The 17,937-nt window shown below is 40.6% G+C and overlaps 1 protein-coding gene across 1 annotated transcript in view; it reads right to left on the bottom strand.

Moving 5' to 3' along the window:
- Positions 1–354: 354 nt before the first annotated feature.
- Positions 355–17,937, bottom strand: part of itgbl1 (integrin, beta-like 1) — a 43,285-nt gene continuing 25,702 nt past the window's right edge. Inside the window, exons 8-11 of the mRNA XM_078262340.1 lie at positions 12,806–12,922; positions 5,185–5,331; positions 3,419–3,532; positions 355–869 (exon numbers count right to left, since the gene is read on the bottom strand). Coding sequence (XP_078118466.1) covers positions 781–869; positions 3,419–3,532; positions 5,185–5,331; positions 12,806–12,922 — 467 coding nt within the window. The 3' untranslated portion in view covers positions 355–780. The remainder of the gene's footprint in view (positions 870–3,418; positions 3,533–5,184; positions 5,332–12,805; positions 12,923–17,937) is intronic.

The raw sequence follows: 17,937 nt of genomic DNA, 5'->3' as shown, positions 1-17,937 counted from the left end.
ATTTCCCGGTGGAGAAGATTAGGCACTATTATAATGATTTATTTTACAAAAAAAAAAATATATATATATATATATATATATATATATATATATATATATATATATATATATATATATATATATATATATATATATATACCATTGCAAGTATGCCCATTGGAGTTATGTCATGTTATAACAAATTTGTAACCATGTATGATTAAGGTCTTCGCATTGTTTTCCATGCAAAATGTTGTGTCATGCTGCACATTTAATGTTTTATTATTAAAAAGAAATAAAAACCTCAAACATTAACTTGTGCCTCGAGCTTTCGAGTGAACTTTCAGTCCAATTTGGGAACAACACACCACTCGGTACCGGTTAAAAACAGATCTCCGCCACAGTATCCAAAAATGTAACTTTAATAATTCTTCCCTTTACAACATTTGGATTTGTCATGTACCTGCATCCTATTATGTGTAGCCATCTTGAATATGTAAGCGTTCCTACATTATAAAAAGGTAAATTATACATAAAGCTGTTTTGGAAACAAATGTTTACATGGTAATATGTTTCTTTTACACCTACAATACCCACTTGTATAAGGATCATTTGTAACCAGTACAATAAAAGAAGGAATGCTGTTAGTGATATGCAGAATTACATCCATGTTTAGTTTTTTCTTCTCCCTCCTCTCGTGGTTTTCCTGGCTGTGGCGTTTTACCAGCCTGGTCGTGACCACCATGCTCCTGGTCGCTCCGGGCAGCCAGGCCTCTTGTCTCTAACACTAGTGTCCTCTCCTCAGTACTCCGCTCCCACCCAGATTTCGCAAGCGTTCCCCGTCCAGCCATCCCAGCACTCACAGTTGCCGCAATTGCACAACCCATTCCCTGTGAGGAGATGTGAGAAGAAAAGCTGTGAATTAAGAGCTGTGCCATCATGCCTGACCTTTAACAATGTTCCTCTTTTCACACCCTGCTTCCCTGTGTGCAGCTCTCTGTTGGGGGGTGGAGGCCGTGGTTTTCCATTCCTTTTGCCCACACAGCAGAGGAGCAAACTCCGGTTTGATTAAGAGAGAAAAGCCTTCATACGTACGATATCCTCCACGTTTATATAAAGCTCAGATATCCCAAAAGACTTCCTTTTATTAAACTGTGGTTATACAATAAAGTCAGACCTTCCTCTCCAGAAAAATTGCTTGTAACAAATAATGTTTATTTTATGTTCAAAAGCAAAGGAAGAAATATTGTTGTTAGAAGTCTCAGGTAGAAGTTTGGGGTAGATTAAGAGATTAAGAAGTGTGCTACAACTGACTTCAACACAAGAGACTGAAGTTCAAGTTCCATCTCCAGCAATTGTTCCCTAACCTCAGCTAAGTAGCTCAACTGTCCAACCAATAGCAGAGCCAGATCAGCAACATGATCATACTGGTTGGATTGGGACTCACTGACAAAAAAACTACTCTTTAATTTAGGTATGAGGACTTTTTCATTTAGGTATGAGGACAACCAGAGTGGGATAACACCTACTCTGAATGTGTTATTATCCCGTGCTCCCCACAAACTCCCTGAGCTGTCAGACAGAGGATGTCGAGGTTAGAAGGAGAACTCCTGCTGGCCTTATGTCACACAGCTGAAAAGACATCCACTGTGAAAGATCACTGTGGGAGAGGAGGGAACGTGGTGATGGACAAATAATTGGATTAAAGTAAGGTGAAAAAACAGAAGGCTGCAGAGATGGAAAAGTAGGTAAGTGGAATAACGATAAAAGTGAGCAGAGCTGTCTGTTAATCTGCTGAATCCAGGGTGCAGACTAGACAGACCTTCCTGTCATTAAAAGGATAAGGCTGGGCTTACTCTATATATTCTTCTTATTATCAGAAAATCCCATGAAAAGACAAAAACCAACAATGCCTTAGTCTGTCTCTCAAAACTTCCCTAGTGTCCTCACCCACAAGCCCAGCAAACCTTAAATAAGCAGGAGTAAATAGTGCATTTGTTGGGGACTATTTTCATCTGCAGATTAATAAACATTTTGTTTGCTGATTTACAGCCCGTTTTAGAATGTAACTTAGTACTGTACTTAAGTTAAAGGTACTTTTCCTTAACTTGGGTATTGCAGTTGTATGCTACTTTATACTTCCTCTACATTTCAGAGGGTAATATTGTCCTTTTTACTCCACTTACAGTACTTTTGGCAGCTTTAGTTATGCTCGTTTGTGCTGTTAATACTTGTCTACTTTGTATAGTTTTAATGCAGGAGTCTGTTAATGTGTTGATATTTTTACTTGGATGAAACATACTCCTTCCATCACTGTATACGGCACCAGGATAGTGTATGTGGGACTAAAATTAAACTACAGTGTGTGTGTTCATGGTAGTGAGGGAACCTTCACCATGAACACCCACACCCATTGCCACGGTGTGGCTCGCTTATGCATTTTTATTAGTTTTTGACAAGAAAAGAGCTCTATGGCACAGAGGAATACAATAGATCAGGTTTAAGATACAAAGACAATACTTGTAAGTAGGTACTGTAATTCTTTGTTGGTTTTGGTGTTTTTATGGGACTGTATTGACATTACAGAAATGAGTATCACCAGCTCAAGTGGTCCACCCATATTCTCACTGGTGTGGAAGAGGGAGGGTCTGTCTTCCTGGTTCACGTTCTCCTGAGTATAGACTCCGGAACAATGCTTAGTTTAAATGGGAATTCACTCAAACCAACAGACAATTGTGTTACTGTATTGCTGATACTAAAACCTTTCAGGTTATTCTAGATAGAATTTGTCATAGTCAGTGCATGAAATTAACCAGCAGGAATTCCTAATATGCTGAATTTTCCACATTACTCATCGGTTGTATGGGTAATGAGAATCTACAGTTTTGAAGGGTCCATGATGCAGAGTATCTCTGTGGAAAACTTGCCATTAACATGGAAAGAAAAGGACTCCATCACTGCTTGGCAAAGCAGTTACTGCTTCTACCTGCATATTGAAAACTTGCCTTTTATGCCATTATATTTACAGTCGTTCATGCATATGCAAATTTGTACATATATACTCCAGTCAGTATGATATGGTAATCCAGAACACTTACCAGACATTGCCGCACATTTCTTTTGTTTCGTCCCATTTTCCACAATTTTAGGCAACATTTGTCTGCATCTGGAACCACTGATGCTCATTTTGAATGACATTAAGGCTGACATTTGGAGTCATGGAGTCATGATGAGAAACACTTCTGAACAGCTATCCAGATTTTGACAGGCCCCGGGGCAAAAATAATTATAAACATGTACTGAGATTTTCATTATCAGTGGGGAGAAAACGGCCCCTGTGGATAGACAGCTATACAGAGAGAAAATGTTTGTGTGTGTGTGTGTGTGTACAAAATCTACAGATACAATGGTGCACGTGCATGTGTATATCTTACTCTACCTGTACAGATGAGGCCGTCATGTTTGTCACACTCTCGGTCATCACACTCGCAGTACTCTCCGGACACCCACCAGTCTTGGGATGAGCACATGCATTTGCCACAGTGACAGGAACCTGCAACACACACACACACACACACACACACACACACACACACACAGTTCATTAACATCTTATTTTACTTACCCACTGAGTAATATTTTTTTTCAACACCATCCCCTTACTGCTTGTGTTTTTTAATACATGCTGTTTGTATTATTTCCTGTAAATTCTTTATTTTACACAGAAGATTAATAGTGTGGATATGAGATGTCCCCTGGGGAAACAGCTACTAATATACTTTTGCCACCAGGAAACCAATCCACCCACTCTTTAAAACTCCCTCCCTTTCCCTTCAGTTATTCCTCTCTCTCTCAAGGGCAGCAGCAGGATAATAAGGTATTAAGGAATGGTATAGGGAAACAAATCTACTGCTGTCTTACATTTCTTTTCTCCAAAACTCACACCAAGAGGTCCAGCAACTATGTATTCAATCCCCACAATTTCTATCAACATACACCAGGTTACAGGAACCCACTATGAGAGGTGGAGGCAGACAGAGAGGCAGGCGGAGTGAGAGCAGGAGAAAAAGTGAAACTAATGTGAGAGAGGTGAGACAAGGGAAGGAGCTGAGGAAAATGTTTCTGTCTGAATGTAGTGGAGCATGGAGAATGAACATGCTCATCTTCATTTTCACACCCTGCTCGGCTCGGCAGAGCTGGACCCACTGCAGTCCGTCTACTGTATTTCTGTGGCTTTAACGCTACACAACAGAGAAGGAATCCTTTTGTGTGGTTTCATTTGCCAATTAATGATACATACAATGTAGCAATACTGTGCAGTCTCATTATAAATGTATAGGTTACAGTTGTCATACAGAAGGGCTGCAGCTTGTTTTTGAATAACCATTTCATCATTTAGTCTATAACATGTCAGAAAAAAGTGAAAATACCCCAAAGGTGACACCTTCAGATTGTTTGGGTACATTAACATTCCCAAACCAAAGAATATTCAATTAACAATCACATGAAACACAAAAAAGCACAAAATTGTCCCATTTGTTTGGCCTTTCTGCATGATACAATTAGTTAATATGGACCTTTTTGTTGATTTGTTCCCTGCCAATCAACTAATAATAGTTTCAGCCTGACAGGAGGCTATCTGAGCCTATTGGATCACATTAATATAATTAGTTATTTATGAACCGGTGACAGAGCAGCAAGGTTGATGGTTCAGAGTGAAAATTGTATGTTAATCTTGTAAGATCTGTTTTAAAGCATTGCTATTGGTTTAATTACTTGGTACTATTTGACTGTAAAAAAGTACAGTATGACTGCATATCAAAGCCAGTCAGTGTAAGATACGGCCTAATCATGATGGTGATTGAGTTGTTTCGTAAATTTGTGAATTTGAGATTGGGGCCAAGACAACTATGCAGCATCTTATTAAATGAAACTTGACAGAGGACGTTAAGTAGAGATTGTTTTGTCAAATGCTTTTTGTACATGAATGGTCCACTGTTTCTGTTGCAGTGGAGATCAAAAGAGTTGAAATATTTACATTTAAATTTGGGTAAGAAATGAAATCTATTGTGTAATTAGCACAGAAAACAAGGAGTGTATGTGCAAGTAAAGGATCTGAATACTTCAACCGCCACTGCCATAAAGTGACTTATGGAAACTTTTACTTAGTATTTACTTAGCAGTATTGAAAAACATCTTGCTCACCTTTTCCACTGCACATGACACCATCAGAAGTCTCACAAAGCTCTTTGCTCTGAACGTCACTCATGTCACAGGACCTGGGGAACTGGCACAGCTTCCCGAACCAGCCCTCCTCGCAGATACAGCGTCCACATGAACAGTAACCGTGACCTGGCGGTGAGGGCAGAAGGGCCTTTATTTAAAGGAGACAGAATATGGAGCATGGCCATGAGAAAATAGCACTATAGAAGAAAAAATAAATAGATAAAGCATTCAGATGTAGACTGAAAAGTCAAGAGAAATGCCACTGGTGAGCAAAAAGAAGGCAATAAAGCATATAAACACGGAAAGTTGACGGAGCAGACATTGAACCTTGACAGTAATAGGCAGTACAAGGAGACAGAGCCACAGGAAGACGAGAGAGACGCAGCAGGCTTGTTGTATTTCCCCTGGGGACATGAAAGGAACTGTCATCACTGGTCTTGTCCTGTCCTTAATAAATCTCCAGTGCTTGAGAGAGAGAGATGAAAAACAAAGAAAGGCAATGGCAAGAAACCAGGGACGTTTAATTGGTTGGAAAAAGGCAGTTGGGTGCTGGGATGCCTTAATATATGAAAACATCACTGTGGTTTTAACAAGCACGCATACACACTCACTCATTTATACCCTCCTTCATCTTTAAGGACCCTTGGATCACTTGCAATATGCTTACTTCAATACAAATCATATCACGTAGAGGCAGTTGCATCATTGATTGATTCCTTTAAGTATGTGTGTGTATGTGTGTGTGTGTGTGTGTGTGTGTGTGTGTGTGTGTGTGTGTGTGTGTGTGCGCACCTGCATGTGTGCATGCATGCTATAGATGTTTTGTGTAATGCCCTGTTTGAGTGGTATTGACATCTCAAAAGGATATCAAGGTCTCATTGAGAGGTTTGGTAAATGGTTGAGAGGACATATACTAATGGTGCCTGAGAAGACTCTCAGAAAAGTGTGCGTGCGTGCATGCATGCATGTGTGTGTGTGTGTGTGTGTGTGTGTGTGTGTGTGTGTGTGTGTGTGTGTGTGTGTGTGTGTGTGGCGGTGGGGTTGTTGGGAGGTTATAAATTAAAGTTAGCTAGCTTCTGTCTCAGTTGGAGTGGAGTGGCAGCTATGGCAGGCCATGCATGGCTGCCTCAATCAACCAGCCTGGGAGAGCGGTTAATTGCTTTGGAAAAACGGCAACCTAGCCCTCATTCAATTAGTCTGCACCTGCCTTTCACAGAGTATGGATTGTGCTGTAGCATTCAGAGATGGACTGTGAAGGGGAGGGGGTGGTGGTATTTAACCCAGCAAAGATCTGTGCTTTATGCAGAGTGTCTGTCAGAGGTTAAGAGTTCATTGCCACAGAGAAAGGATGAAACTGAGTAATGTGAGGAGGAGGAGGAGAAGAAAGTGGTAAGGGAGGAAGGGGGGGGGGTCTGCTCGCCTCTATGCACACGCTGTTGCTGCCCTGCAAATATTTTTACCCTATCAGATCATATATATCAGAGTCCAAATATTGTTACTTTTTTAAAACTATTTATTTATTTTCTAATCGAAATCAACTGTTTCGAAAAAAGGAGTGACTGTATCTTGAAACAGAAAAGGACAAGGGTGATACCTGCGCTAGAATAAAGAAATTAAAACTTTATTTACAAAATACATTAAACACTTTTATCAAAATAAAACTTTAAGGACTTAATTATGTACAAAAAGTACCAGATAAGAAGCTGGTAAAGCAACCTGACAAGTCATTTTAAATGCTCTGAGAAATGCAGCTTTCTTCTGTCTGAAACAAGGTTTAAATTCTAGCCCTAAGCATGCCACAATATATATACACTGTCAATTACTTGATGAAGCATTCAGGCAATTCTCCTCAACTTAATGTTGGGAGATATAATGTGACCATATTGTAGTTACTAGACATTGCCTGGTCAATGCATAGACATGGGAGTTAATTAATGTCAATAAGGGAAGCCATGCATAAACTCCACTGTTACTTCTCATTTGCAATCTGGATGTGTTAATCTCAGTGTGTTACAAGGAAATTGAAGTTACATGTTGCGTGTCTGTGCTGATATGTATCATACTATACTTTTGGATACCATGAAAATAAAAAAAAAATAAAAAAATAAAAAGTTACCCCAGAAAAGATGAGGGTGCGCTGGGTACAGAACACCATGAGCTACCGGTCGTGGAGCTCCGTCAGGTCAGTGTAGTTGGTGGTCTAGTTGCCGGGTAACTGCGAGTGTGGCAAGCATGTTCCCTGATATACACTTAACCAGTAGCGGAGTGGCGAGTGGGAGAGTCGGGACTTTTCCCGGTGGGCCGATAGTGTTTCGAGGCCGCGAGGGCCGGTCAAACTGTGAAGCCTCTGGTCAACCCATACGGCGGGCCGCAGCAGTGAGCATCATTAGACACACACTGTCTGTTAACGTTACGGATAGACTTCCAAAACGGGCAGCGGCCGCGGGCTTCCCGACCACGGGGCAGCCCGCCACACGTTTGGAAGTCAAAGACCGGGCGGTGTGCGTGTATGCTGCGGGAATTTCTGTTCCGGAGGAGATTCGAACAGACGTTTTCATGGAATTTCTTCCCCTTTTCTATCCCCTTTCCCCCCTTCTCATACAGACTAATTTCCCCCAGTTTTGTGTGCTGCAGGCAGCGGGGTGTCTGTGTGTGTGTGTGTGTGTGTGTGTGTGTGTGTCTTTGAAAATCGGTTGAAAAACGTTAACAGACAGTGTGTGAGTCTGAGAAAGTCAGACTCAAAAGGAAGAAAAGGGATGGTGTTGCTGGGCTGTGTGTTCATACCCCCATGTGTCTGTGCTCTGGAGCTTTGCTCGTTGTAAACCAACCAATCAGCGCGCAGCTCATCTAAATATTCACGAGCATACCATATAAGGCAGAAAACCTCTCCTTTCAATCAAAGGCAATTTCATAGGGTTGCATTAGGGAGCATACAACAACATCCAGGCTATTTACAGCCCAACCAATGTTACATACCCTATTAGGAGACCTTAACCCTTGTGTTGTCACCGGGACCCGTCCAGTTTATTTGACGTTTTGTATTGGCCTGGCGTTGAGCTTCGGGGGACGTGTCAAATACACGTATAGTTAACCCTTGTGTTGTCCTTCGGGTCCCGGTGACCCGAAGGACAACACAAGGGTTAAGGAACAGTGTGAAATCCCCTATATAATCATTCTATCGCCCCTTAAAATGTCTTAGAGTGAAGCAAACAACATATTGAACACTGAACACAGTTTGGCAAAGTGACTTCTTTGATACACCTGTGAGGTAAAAGCTCCTCATTGTTGTTAGAGAGGTTTGGAAAAATCTGTCTGCACTCTGTTTGTTTACTCTTTAGAAAGCTGTGCATGTGTCATGTTGTATACAATTTTCAGCACTTTAAGTGTAACAGAGACAGAAAAGCAGACGTCAGAAGTATGTACAGTATGTATCCAGAAAATACAGAACTATGTGTCTACTGTCTACTAAGCTCAAATTAAACAGTGGAAGAGACAAACAATATTAACACAAAAAAGGCAATCAAATCATAAATATTTCCAACAAAAGCCCTTACAACGAGAATTATGTTTGGCACATTCAGCCAGTTTTCCCCTCAGACTGTTGGTTTGCTGTAGAAGAATACATCTTTTCTCCAATGTTTTTCTGCTTTAGCGCAAAAATCCTTAATTGCACTGTTATCTGACATCCTGTCTAGTTGTCTCTGCCTGACAGCATCAGCAGCTGCAAAGGGAAATATCAATTCCAATTGAGCGTCTAATGTTTCAGTGCAATCTATCCATTACAGTGGTTGTGCCTAAATGGCTCAAATTAAGAGCACAAACTTCCCAAAGACCTCAAACAGAAGCTTCAAAGGCTTGGAGCAATTTATCTCAAACTCAGCTTAAGGGTTTAGAGGGTTGTGCCTGTGGATATCAAAGAGAGCAGATGAAATCACACTGTATTGATCTTCAAATTCAGTGTCTGCTCCTGGCATCATTTTAATGTAGGTGAGTGTATGTGTTCACATGCCATACAAAATGTGGGTGGTTTTCTCTGCAATAATTAGGAGAAGAGTGTAAGTGAGTAACAGTACATCCGTAGATGTATATCTAATGTTTTTGTTCTTAAATGGAGTAGTGAAATGGGGGGACTGGCGGGTTACGGAAGTATTTTTTCATTGTAAATGGGCAAATGTTCCTCAACATAGAAACCCTCTCCATAGAGGGAGGCGATCAGAGGCAGAAGTCAGAGCGATAGCAAAATCTTTATTGCCATTGCAATCAGGAATAAAATAGCACACCATAGTGGTTCAAATTGAAAATAGACTCTGAATCCAAACCTTCTAAACTGTGCGAGTTTCCACAAAGCATAATCTTTAGCTTCCATTAGTATTAGCGGATAAGCGAATTGTACCATTCCGGATTCAGTGTTTCTCACTGAAATGCGCCTTGGGATTGCTCTTCTCAATTGTTTTATGTACACAGACTTGTATTACTAAAATTACAAAATGTTCATACCCTTAACCAAAACCTCCATTCCACGTTGGATTCTGCAAACTATCTTAACTGCTTTAACTTGTCATAAATTGCTTGTTTCAACCTGATGAAAGTCACCTGTTTGTGAGCAGGTGTGGGTCCCTGAGATTTATGAACATTATGGAGTTCTGCTGTCGTCAATCAGAAGACATAGACATAGCAAATGTAGCAGTGTCAGTAGTCTTATTGAGGCCCCTGATAACAATTAAATATGAATAAAGCTGCCAACAACGTCATCCAAGCAGCGCCGTACTGTCACAGAAATAAGTTAGATGCTAAAACACTTCTTGCTAAAGCAAAGCAGTCCTTGACTTAGATGGGAGGGGGTCAAGGGAGCATGACAGTGACGAAAATACACAAGAGAATAGCATACAGTACTGTAGGTGATGTTACACTGTCGGGTGAATGTTCCCCTGACGGCCACCTGAATAAAGACCCTGAGGCAGCTGTTGGGAGTGTGAGAAAATCCAATGCCAATAACATCATAACTGTAACGTCTAAAAGAAAGAAAGAAAAAAGCTTTGTTGGATTATCTTAATTTTAATTGATTTTTGTAAAATATTTAAATGCCATATTCATTCAGATAAAGTTGTCCATCTGTAGAGAAAGATCTTTAATGACTCATACGACAGGTCTAAACCACTCGGGATGTACGAATAAATTAGTAAATGCTCTTAAATTCCTCGTATGTGCAGCGTTGGGAAGGATACTTTCAAAATGTATTCCGTTACAGAATACATGCCCAAAAATGTAATTCGTAACGTATTCCGTTACGTTACTCAATCTGAGTAGTATTCTGAATACTTGGATTACTTCCACATTGAATTCCATTTTATAAGTGTAGGAATGCGGCCATCACATACAGCTTACTAAACAGGCCTATTCTGTTGTGTTCTTCTGTTCCAAATGGCTGAATGTGTACCTGAACAAGCAGATCAATTTTTGTATTTGTAGTCCCAAACTGCATACTACAAAAATCTAACCGCAGTCTAAGAGACTGTTTGTTATTTATTTCAGGGGCCACTGGAAGAGTATCAGGATTTTTAGTCAAAATAGACCCAACACTGCTTTCACCAGCAATACATCTTGAATGACCCTCCTAAATGATATAGAAAAAAGGGATGATCCTCACCAACTATTTTTTTATGACTTCTGTACTGGTTTGCACTAGGCAAAGATGTACATATAGCCATTGTTTTTTCTTTTACAGCCATAACAAACATGACTAAACATCTGCATTCTCATCTTACGCATCACATTCCTCTATTATGGTGTGGTGGCCATTTCAGTAGATTTACTCACTAACATTGTTGTGGAAAAACAATAAGCATGGAAACTAATGTACACTTCCTACATTACTGCATTACTTCAAATACTAAGTTACTCATCTAGTAAACTAGTATTCACATGAACTAAAACAATAAAACATTGAGACCATTCAGCAAAGGACACTGGGTAATTCAACACTGTTTGCTATGGGCTCGTCACTAGGCTTCCTCAGTCATTGTATATTTTAGCATAGGTAAAGCTGCCAAAGCTGAACATTATCCAAAACTCCATTTCTCAGACGAGCGTCAATTTGGGAGCTTGCATGCTACCTTCCTTCCCTCTCAAATGCCTTGAAAAGGCTGTCGTTTATATATATATATATAATATCAGCGGGACCGAAAGGATATTTGAGTCGGGTATGGCTGCAGCCTGGAGACCTCCCGTCTTATGCCCTCCCGGCTTGGTGCAGTCCGCAAGCTTTGACTTTTCAAAATAAAAGCTTGCGTCTGGTCCGTTATGTTTTTGTACAGTGTTTTTTAACTAAAAAGTACAGCAATCATGCTAATGAATACAATTATTTTTTCATCAGATGTCTTAGTTACAACACGATGGAGCTAGCAAAGCAGTTTTGTGTTTATGTGCGATCGGGATTTATTCAGTTTGGGAAATCCCACGGTCTCTAAAGCTACAGCTCAAATTGTCTGGCTGACTGAACAGGGAGGGACCCATCTGCTAGCGATAAGGGCCGAGACTAAGAGAGCTACATGGAGCTACATGGCTAAATATGCACCACCCTCCCCTATTTTCCTCCGGTGGTCCATTCCATAAATACCCAACTAAGCTACCACGAGCTAATTTTAGCTAACGTTAGCTGGCATGTCAAACGGAGCTAGTCAGTCTTTCAACGGCTCTGGGGCTAGTAAATCAACACGTAGGAGAATGTAAAGTCGCACGTCAACTATAAAATAGCAAGGTTACCAGTATAACTACAGCAGACGACTACCCTTGGCTAATTAAAAAAAAAAAACTTACTTTAAGATACTTCTTCAGTTTGGAGGTGGAGTAATTTGGACGCTGAAAGGAGGTCAGTTGCTGGCAAGCAGAGGTTGCACTCCACAGTTATATTTCGTTCTCCCTGTTCTTTCTTTAATGTGAAATGCTGTTTGAATTTCCAAGATAGAAACGCATTCCTGCCCTGGCTCTGTTGTGCCGGTTCCGGCTCCATCTCTACCTCTATCAGTGATCGCGCAAATAGCTAATTTTTTCGTTTTCACATTGGGGCTTCTGGGAAATGCATGGAGTTGCCTTAATTTATTCAGAGAGTGAATAAACTCGTGAAACAGAAAAGTATCGTCATGTAATCCATTGATTTCAACAATGTAACTGTATTCTAAATAGTAACTATTTAAATTGTAACTGTAACAGAATACAGTTACTCATAATTTGTATTCTGAATACGTAACGCCTACATAACACATGTATTCCATTACTCCCCAACACTGTGTATGTGCCATGAACCAAAATGTTCGTCCACGTGGTTCTTGCGTGAGGCCCATTGTTTATGCTGAAAACAAACAGCACGGAACTCTAGATGCCTTAAAGTATGCCTCCCACTTCTCTACTCTACACAGCTTGAACGGTAATGTTGGAACGTAGACTTGCCATCTGTTTATTGCCATGTTCTGTCAATTCCCTCTGTGGCTAACACAACTTGAGCAGCCCTTAATGGACACAAAGATTAGATGAATGTGTGTGGGTGTGTGTGTGTGTGTGTGTGTGTGTGTGTGTGTTCAAGTACATGTGTGTGTGCTCTCACCTCCACAGACCTCTCCGCTGAGGTCCTCGCACTGACGGTCATCACACTCACAGTTTTTGCCATGAACACGACTGTCCCCAGGTGGGTAGCAAGTACACAGTCCGCACTGGCACTGACCTACAAAAACAGAGACATTTTCTCACATAGAATCTTCAGGTCATATCATGCTGAGCTCTTTTTAATCCAACCTGTAACTGAGGGGGGTTATTTGCATACATACAGTTCAGTCGATGACTGATTTTCAATCAGACTTAATCTGCCTGACAACATTCCCTCCAGTCACACGGGGAAATCTCATATGTAAATCCCTCACTCTAATAAACACTCACATAGGCTACACACCCACACCTTCGAGATGTTGCTATCCCACTTCAATCAGCGAGCTGCCAGTGAAGAAGGCCACAGGGGAACTTGCTGCGTGAGCATGCTTTGCTAATGGTGAAGCTCATTAGAAAAACATCATCTAGTCTGAACTATCATTGGAGGTGTGCAAGCATACCTGCTCATTGATCATTTAACTAGGCTGCTCAGACGTATGGTAATTATGGGCGTAGTGTAGGCCAAAAAGATGCCTGTGCATGCCTTCTAAAGTATGTAGTTCTTGTATGACTAATAATTTTTGTTATACATGCATTTTGTTATACTTTTTTTGCTGAAAATAATTTACATACAGTGACAACTATTTTCTTTGATAATGTTACTATATAACTATAATAATACATAAGCAACAATGTTACTAAGCGGTGAAATTTAATCTACTTCAACCTAAGAATGCAGATAATTGCACAAATTGAATTTCCTAGCTCAGGGAAGACAGATGGTTAAAACACAGTATACTGAGTGCCTCTCTTTCTCGTTTCTCCTGTTTGTATTGAACTGGGTATATCCTTTTTGCACAATCATTATTCACTCTTCATTCAGAACAGTGTTTCTGTGTGCAGCCCTGCCGGATACTTTGTGTTTACTGTCACTAAATAACCCCTAAAACATATCCATATGCGCCTATCTTTATCTTTTGATGACTCATTGAGTGGAATTAGGGGCAATAAATAGTGCCGAACATGAATTGCAAGACAGCCACTCGACTGACAGCGTCATCTAATGTGTTGTCCATGTCACATCACTGTCACTTTTTATGACCACACACACACACACACACACTCGCAACCTCTCTTCCTGCTTCACATATAACATACCACCATCTGCTCTGGGGACGTTACCCTAGCAACCGCTGATGTCATAACACCACTGCCTTATCGATTATCTCTGTGCACATCAAACCGTCTACACCAGTGTCTGTGTATGTGTGTGTGTGTGTGTGTGTGTGTGTGTGTGTGTGTGTGTGTGTGTGTGTGTGTGTGTGTGTGTTTATGTTTAATTTGTCATTCTGTCTAAGGTGAGCAACACCTTAGTGACAAAGTCACATCAGTAGACACAAGCCTAAGACATTTTGGCTCTGTTTTCATAAAACGGGGCACACATAAGGTGGTAAGGGTGTAGCAAACTCATTCTTTCCATTTTAATGAGCAATGGTGCCAGTTCAGTCATGTTGTAGTGCAGCACACACTGGAAAAGGGCTAGGGCAGGATTAATACTTTGTTAAATAGATGAATACTTAATCCGCAAGTGGTAGGGTAGGCTTGGATGATGGTCAATCAAGTCAGCTCCCCTTATTCTTTTTAAAAGCAGCCTGTCTCTGTAGAAGAGCTTGGAGTCTATGCTCAAAAGTTGCGTACTCCACATTTTACAACCAGGTGCCACATATGAGGTTCTAATTTAAGTCTCCCCCCTTTTAAATCATGCAGGATTTCGCAGGACTTCAAATCAAAGACTGCAGATAGAACATGGCTAGGGACTTTAACTTAAAGGGAAAGCCATCATACACTCTGCAATACAGATCATCCATTATTGTAATTTGTTACAGAGACACACTGAAATGTGAAAAAGGGAAAGCTGCATCAATAAAAGATTTATGTAATTTTGGAGATGTCTCTGTGTGTGACTCTCCTAACTAGTGTCTGAGTGTCACATATTTCCCATTTTCAGAAAAAGTGGTCTGAACGCACTGACAATGCATGCCCATTCCCATGCAAAAATGAGTATCAACACTGTGCTGCACTGGCTAATCTGCATAACACAACCACAGCTGTGACACCATAGAGCTGTGAAACCAACACAAAGGCAAAAGTGCAAAAATGCTCTTGCATTGCCCCTACATCTACACTTATACCATCTTTGTGGCCAGACATAAATAAGGCTGCTGTGTAAAATCTAAATGCATTGACTGATAGTCTACTTAAAACAAAAATGGACTAAGATTGAAAGTGGATTTTGGAAATAACTACTCCACAAGATTTTCAAATAAGGGACCGTTGATATTTATGGAATGGACCACCGGAGGAAAATAGGGGAGGGTCATATATTTTTATTTTTTGTTGAGGGGAGGGTCATCCAACATTTTTTAGTCTGGGCTCACCCAACTTTTTTATTCATGAAAAGAGCAAAATTTCAAAGTGGCTTGTTTGGTGCATATTTATCCATGTAGCTCTCAGTCTCGGCCCCCTAGCAGATGGGTCTGACCGCATACACGGAGTTTGCTGGGGGGGCAGGAGGAGCACTGCCCCCCTGGTGGCTGAAACGGGTAATTGCATTGTTTAAAAAATGAGTGGAATAATTAAGTCTGGCATGACCAGATATTTTATAAATATCTTAAATAACACAAAACAACTAAATGGTGGTAGGTAATACATCAGATTTCATATACTGCTTTAGTAAAAAAAATATTACCTGGCTGACGATGGGAGCAGCAGGACGCAAAAAACGAAAGTTACTGTTGCACTAGTCTGGACATCTTGCCGTGCCAACCTTGCAATAAAGGTTTCCTAAATGCCATGTATATATTGTATTGTATTGTGTAGATTTGGACTTGTATACGTTTATTCCACTTTGTTTAAACGGCGAAGTGGAGAGGCCTCGTTCACCTGTTTGGAGCTGGCTGGTGAATGTGACGCTCGTATAGGCCTTGCTGGATACACCGTGACTCTGTTTGTGGATCTACTGATCGCTGTGGATTACTTTTTTTCCGGGGCATTGGATTAGGGCAAAATACGGATCTTTTTTCTTAACGTGTCTTAACGTTTTATGGTGAGTTTGGAGAGGCATCTCAACAGACTGTAGGTCCAACACTGATTGTTCACCATTACATTTTAGTTGAATTTAAGCGTCTGTCTATCGTGTTCCAAGACAGCCGTGCCGCGATTGGATTTCATAAGGGCGAATTGTTAAATTGTTACAATGTAACTTAAAATCTGCTTTAAAAATAAACATGTGTTTTGGAATGTAATGTTCAGCTTCGGCACCTTTACCTATGTGCTAAAATGTACAATGACAAAGCCTAGTGACAAGTCCATAGCAACCAGTGTTGAATTGTTATTTCCCAGTGTCCTTTGCTGAATGGTCTCAATGTTTTATTGTTTTATTTCATGTGAATACTAGTTTACTAGAGGAGTAACTTAGTATTTGAAGTAATGCAGTAATGCAGGAAGTGTGCATTTAGTTTCCATGCTTATTGTGTTTCCACAACAATGTTAGTGAGTAAATCTACTGAAATGGCCACCACACCATAACAGAGGAATGGGATATGTAAGATGAAAATGCAGAGGTTAACTGTACATCATGGCTGTACAAATCAAATGGTATCTGTACTTCTTTGCTAAGTGCAAACTTGCATGCAAGGGGAGGGTCATGTCTTTTTTTCAAATTGTTTTGGAGGGTCATAGGAAAATTATTATTGACGAGGGGAGGGTCAAGTCTTTTAAGGTTAGAGGCCACAAAACTCCTCCGGTGGCCCCTTAATTAAATAACGGACAGGTCTAACCTAAAACCATGGATTGGCAGTTTTAAAGCCGCTCTGGCAGCCTTGTTATCTCCAAAGCTTGTCCTCTCTTTTGACTTGATTTCATTTTCAGTTCTGTGACAGCTGCAATGAGTCCACCATCACACAAAATATAATAAATCCAGTCAAATGACTGCCCCCCTCTGTGCCTTTCTCATCCTGTGGTGTGAATGAAAGCATCCCATTAGCACACAAAGTGAAGCACCTATCAAACAGGTGTATTGTCTGTATCAGGATGTATTAAATGTATTATAGTTGATTAAAACACATCCAGTAAAGTGCACAATGTAAGTAGGCTGCAGTAATCAATCCATTTGGATGCATAGGCAAGCAATACTCGCACCATCCATAGCTACAGAGAAAGAGGGTCTGATTTTCCAAGGGAAATGCCACCATTAACACATAGATATTGCTGCTCACTATCTTTGTTGAAAATTGTTGCGTTAGCCTTTTTGCCAAATATATATATAACCAAACATCTTTGAATATTTATACATCATAATCCCTCTCTTTTCTCTTCCTGTTAAATGTTACAATGTGTTTTATGATTCATCCTGGATCTGGGAGCATCTAGCCAATTAAATGTGTTCCATCACACTGTATAAAACTGCTCTCTTAACCATTGGCTCCAGGGTGGTAGTAGCTAGCAGAACAATATTATAGTGGTGCATGTTTGAAGAGCGTAGTTGCAGTCCAGTTGATTCATTTCTCTCTTTACTCATTCTAATCTAACAACACAGGTGAGGAAGGTGTTGGGTATAGTTTCGTATTCACAAAGCGCTTTTGATCCCTTTCGAAATGATTGCCCAAAACTATATGTTCTGTTTTACTGTGACACACGTCACACTGTGCCTTTAACAATCTCACACACATAATTAATGTCTACCACAGGCCAGGCCACACTTCAAAAAGCAGGGAAAGGAATCCCAAGAATCAGCAGAAAGATGTTGAAAGCAGGTGTTTCCTTGAGGAAATACCGCAGTAAAAGAATGTGCCTCCACCTCTCAGGAAGAAAAGCTCTGAAGCTGCTGTTTCAAATTTCAAGGCTTTTCCACTCAAGCTGCCATCTCTATCAGCCGCATTCATCCATGCCTAAGTGATTTTCTACGTCTGTCTACTTCAGTTTCTCTCCTCCCTCTCTCTCTCTCTCTCTCTCTCTCTCTCTCTCTCTCTCTCTCTCTCTCTTACTCTCCCACCCTGCTTCCTGCCTCACTTCATTGTGCTCTTCACACTTTCA

Source organism: Sander vitreus, chromosome 11, assembly GCF_031162955.1.
Source record: "Sander vitreus isolate 19-12246 chromosome 11, sanVit1, whole genome shotgun sequence".
Taxonomy (NCBI): domain Eukaryota; kingdom Metazoa; phylum Chordata; class Actinopteri; order Perciformes; family Percidae; genus Sander; species Sander vitreus.
Note: the sequence above shows the minus strand (reverse complement) of the source record. Positions and strands in the feature narration are given on the sequence as shown.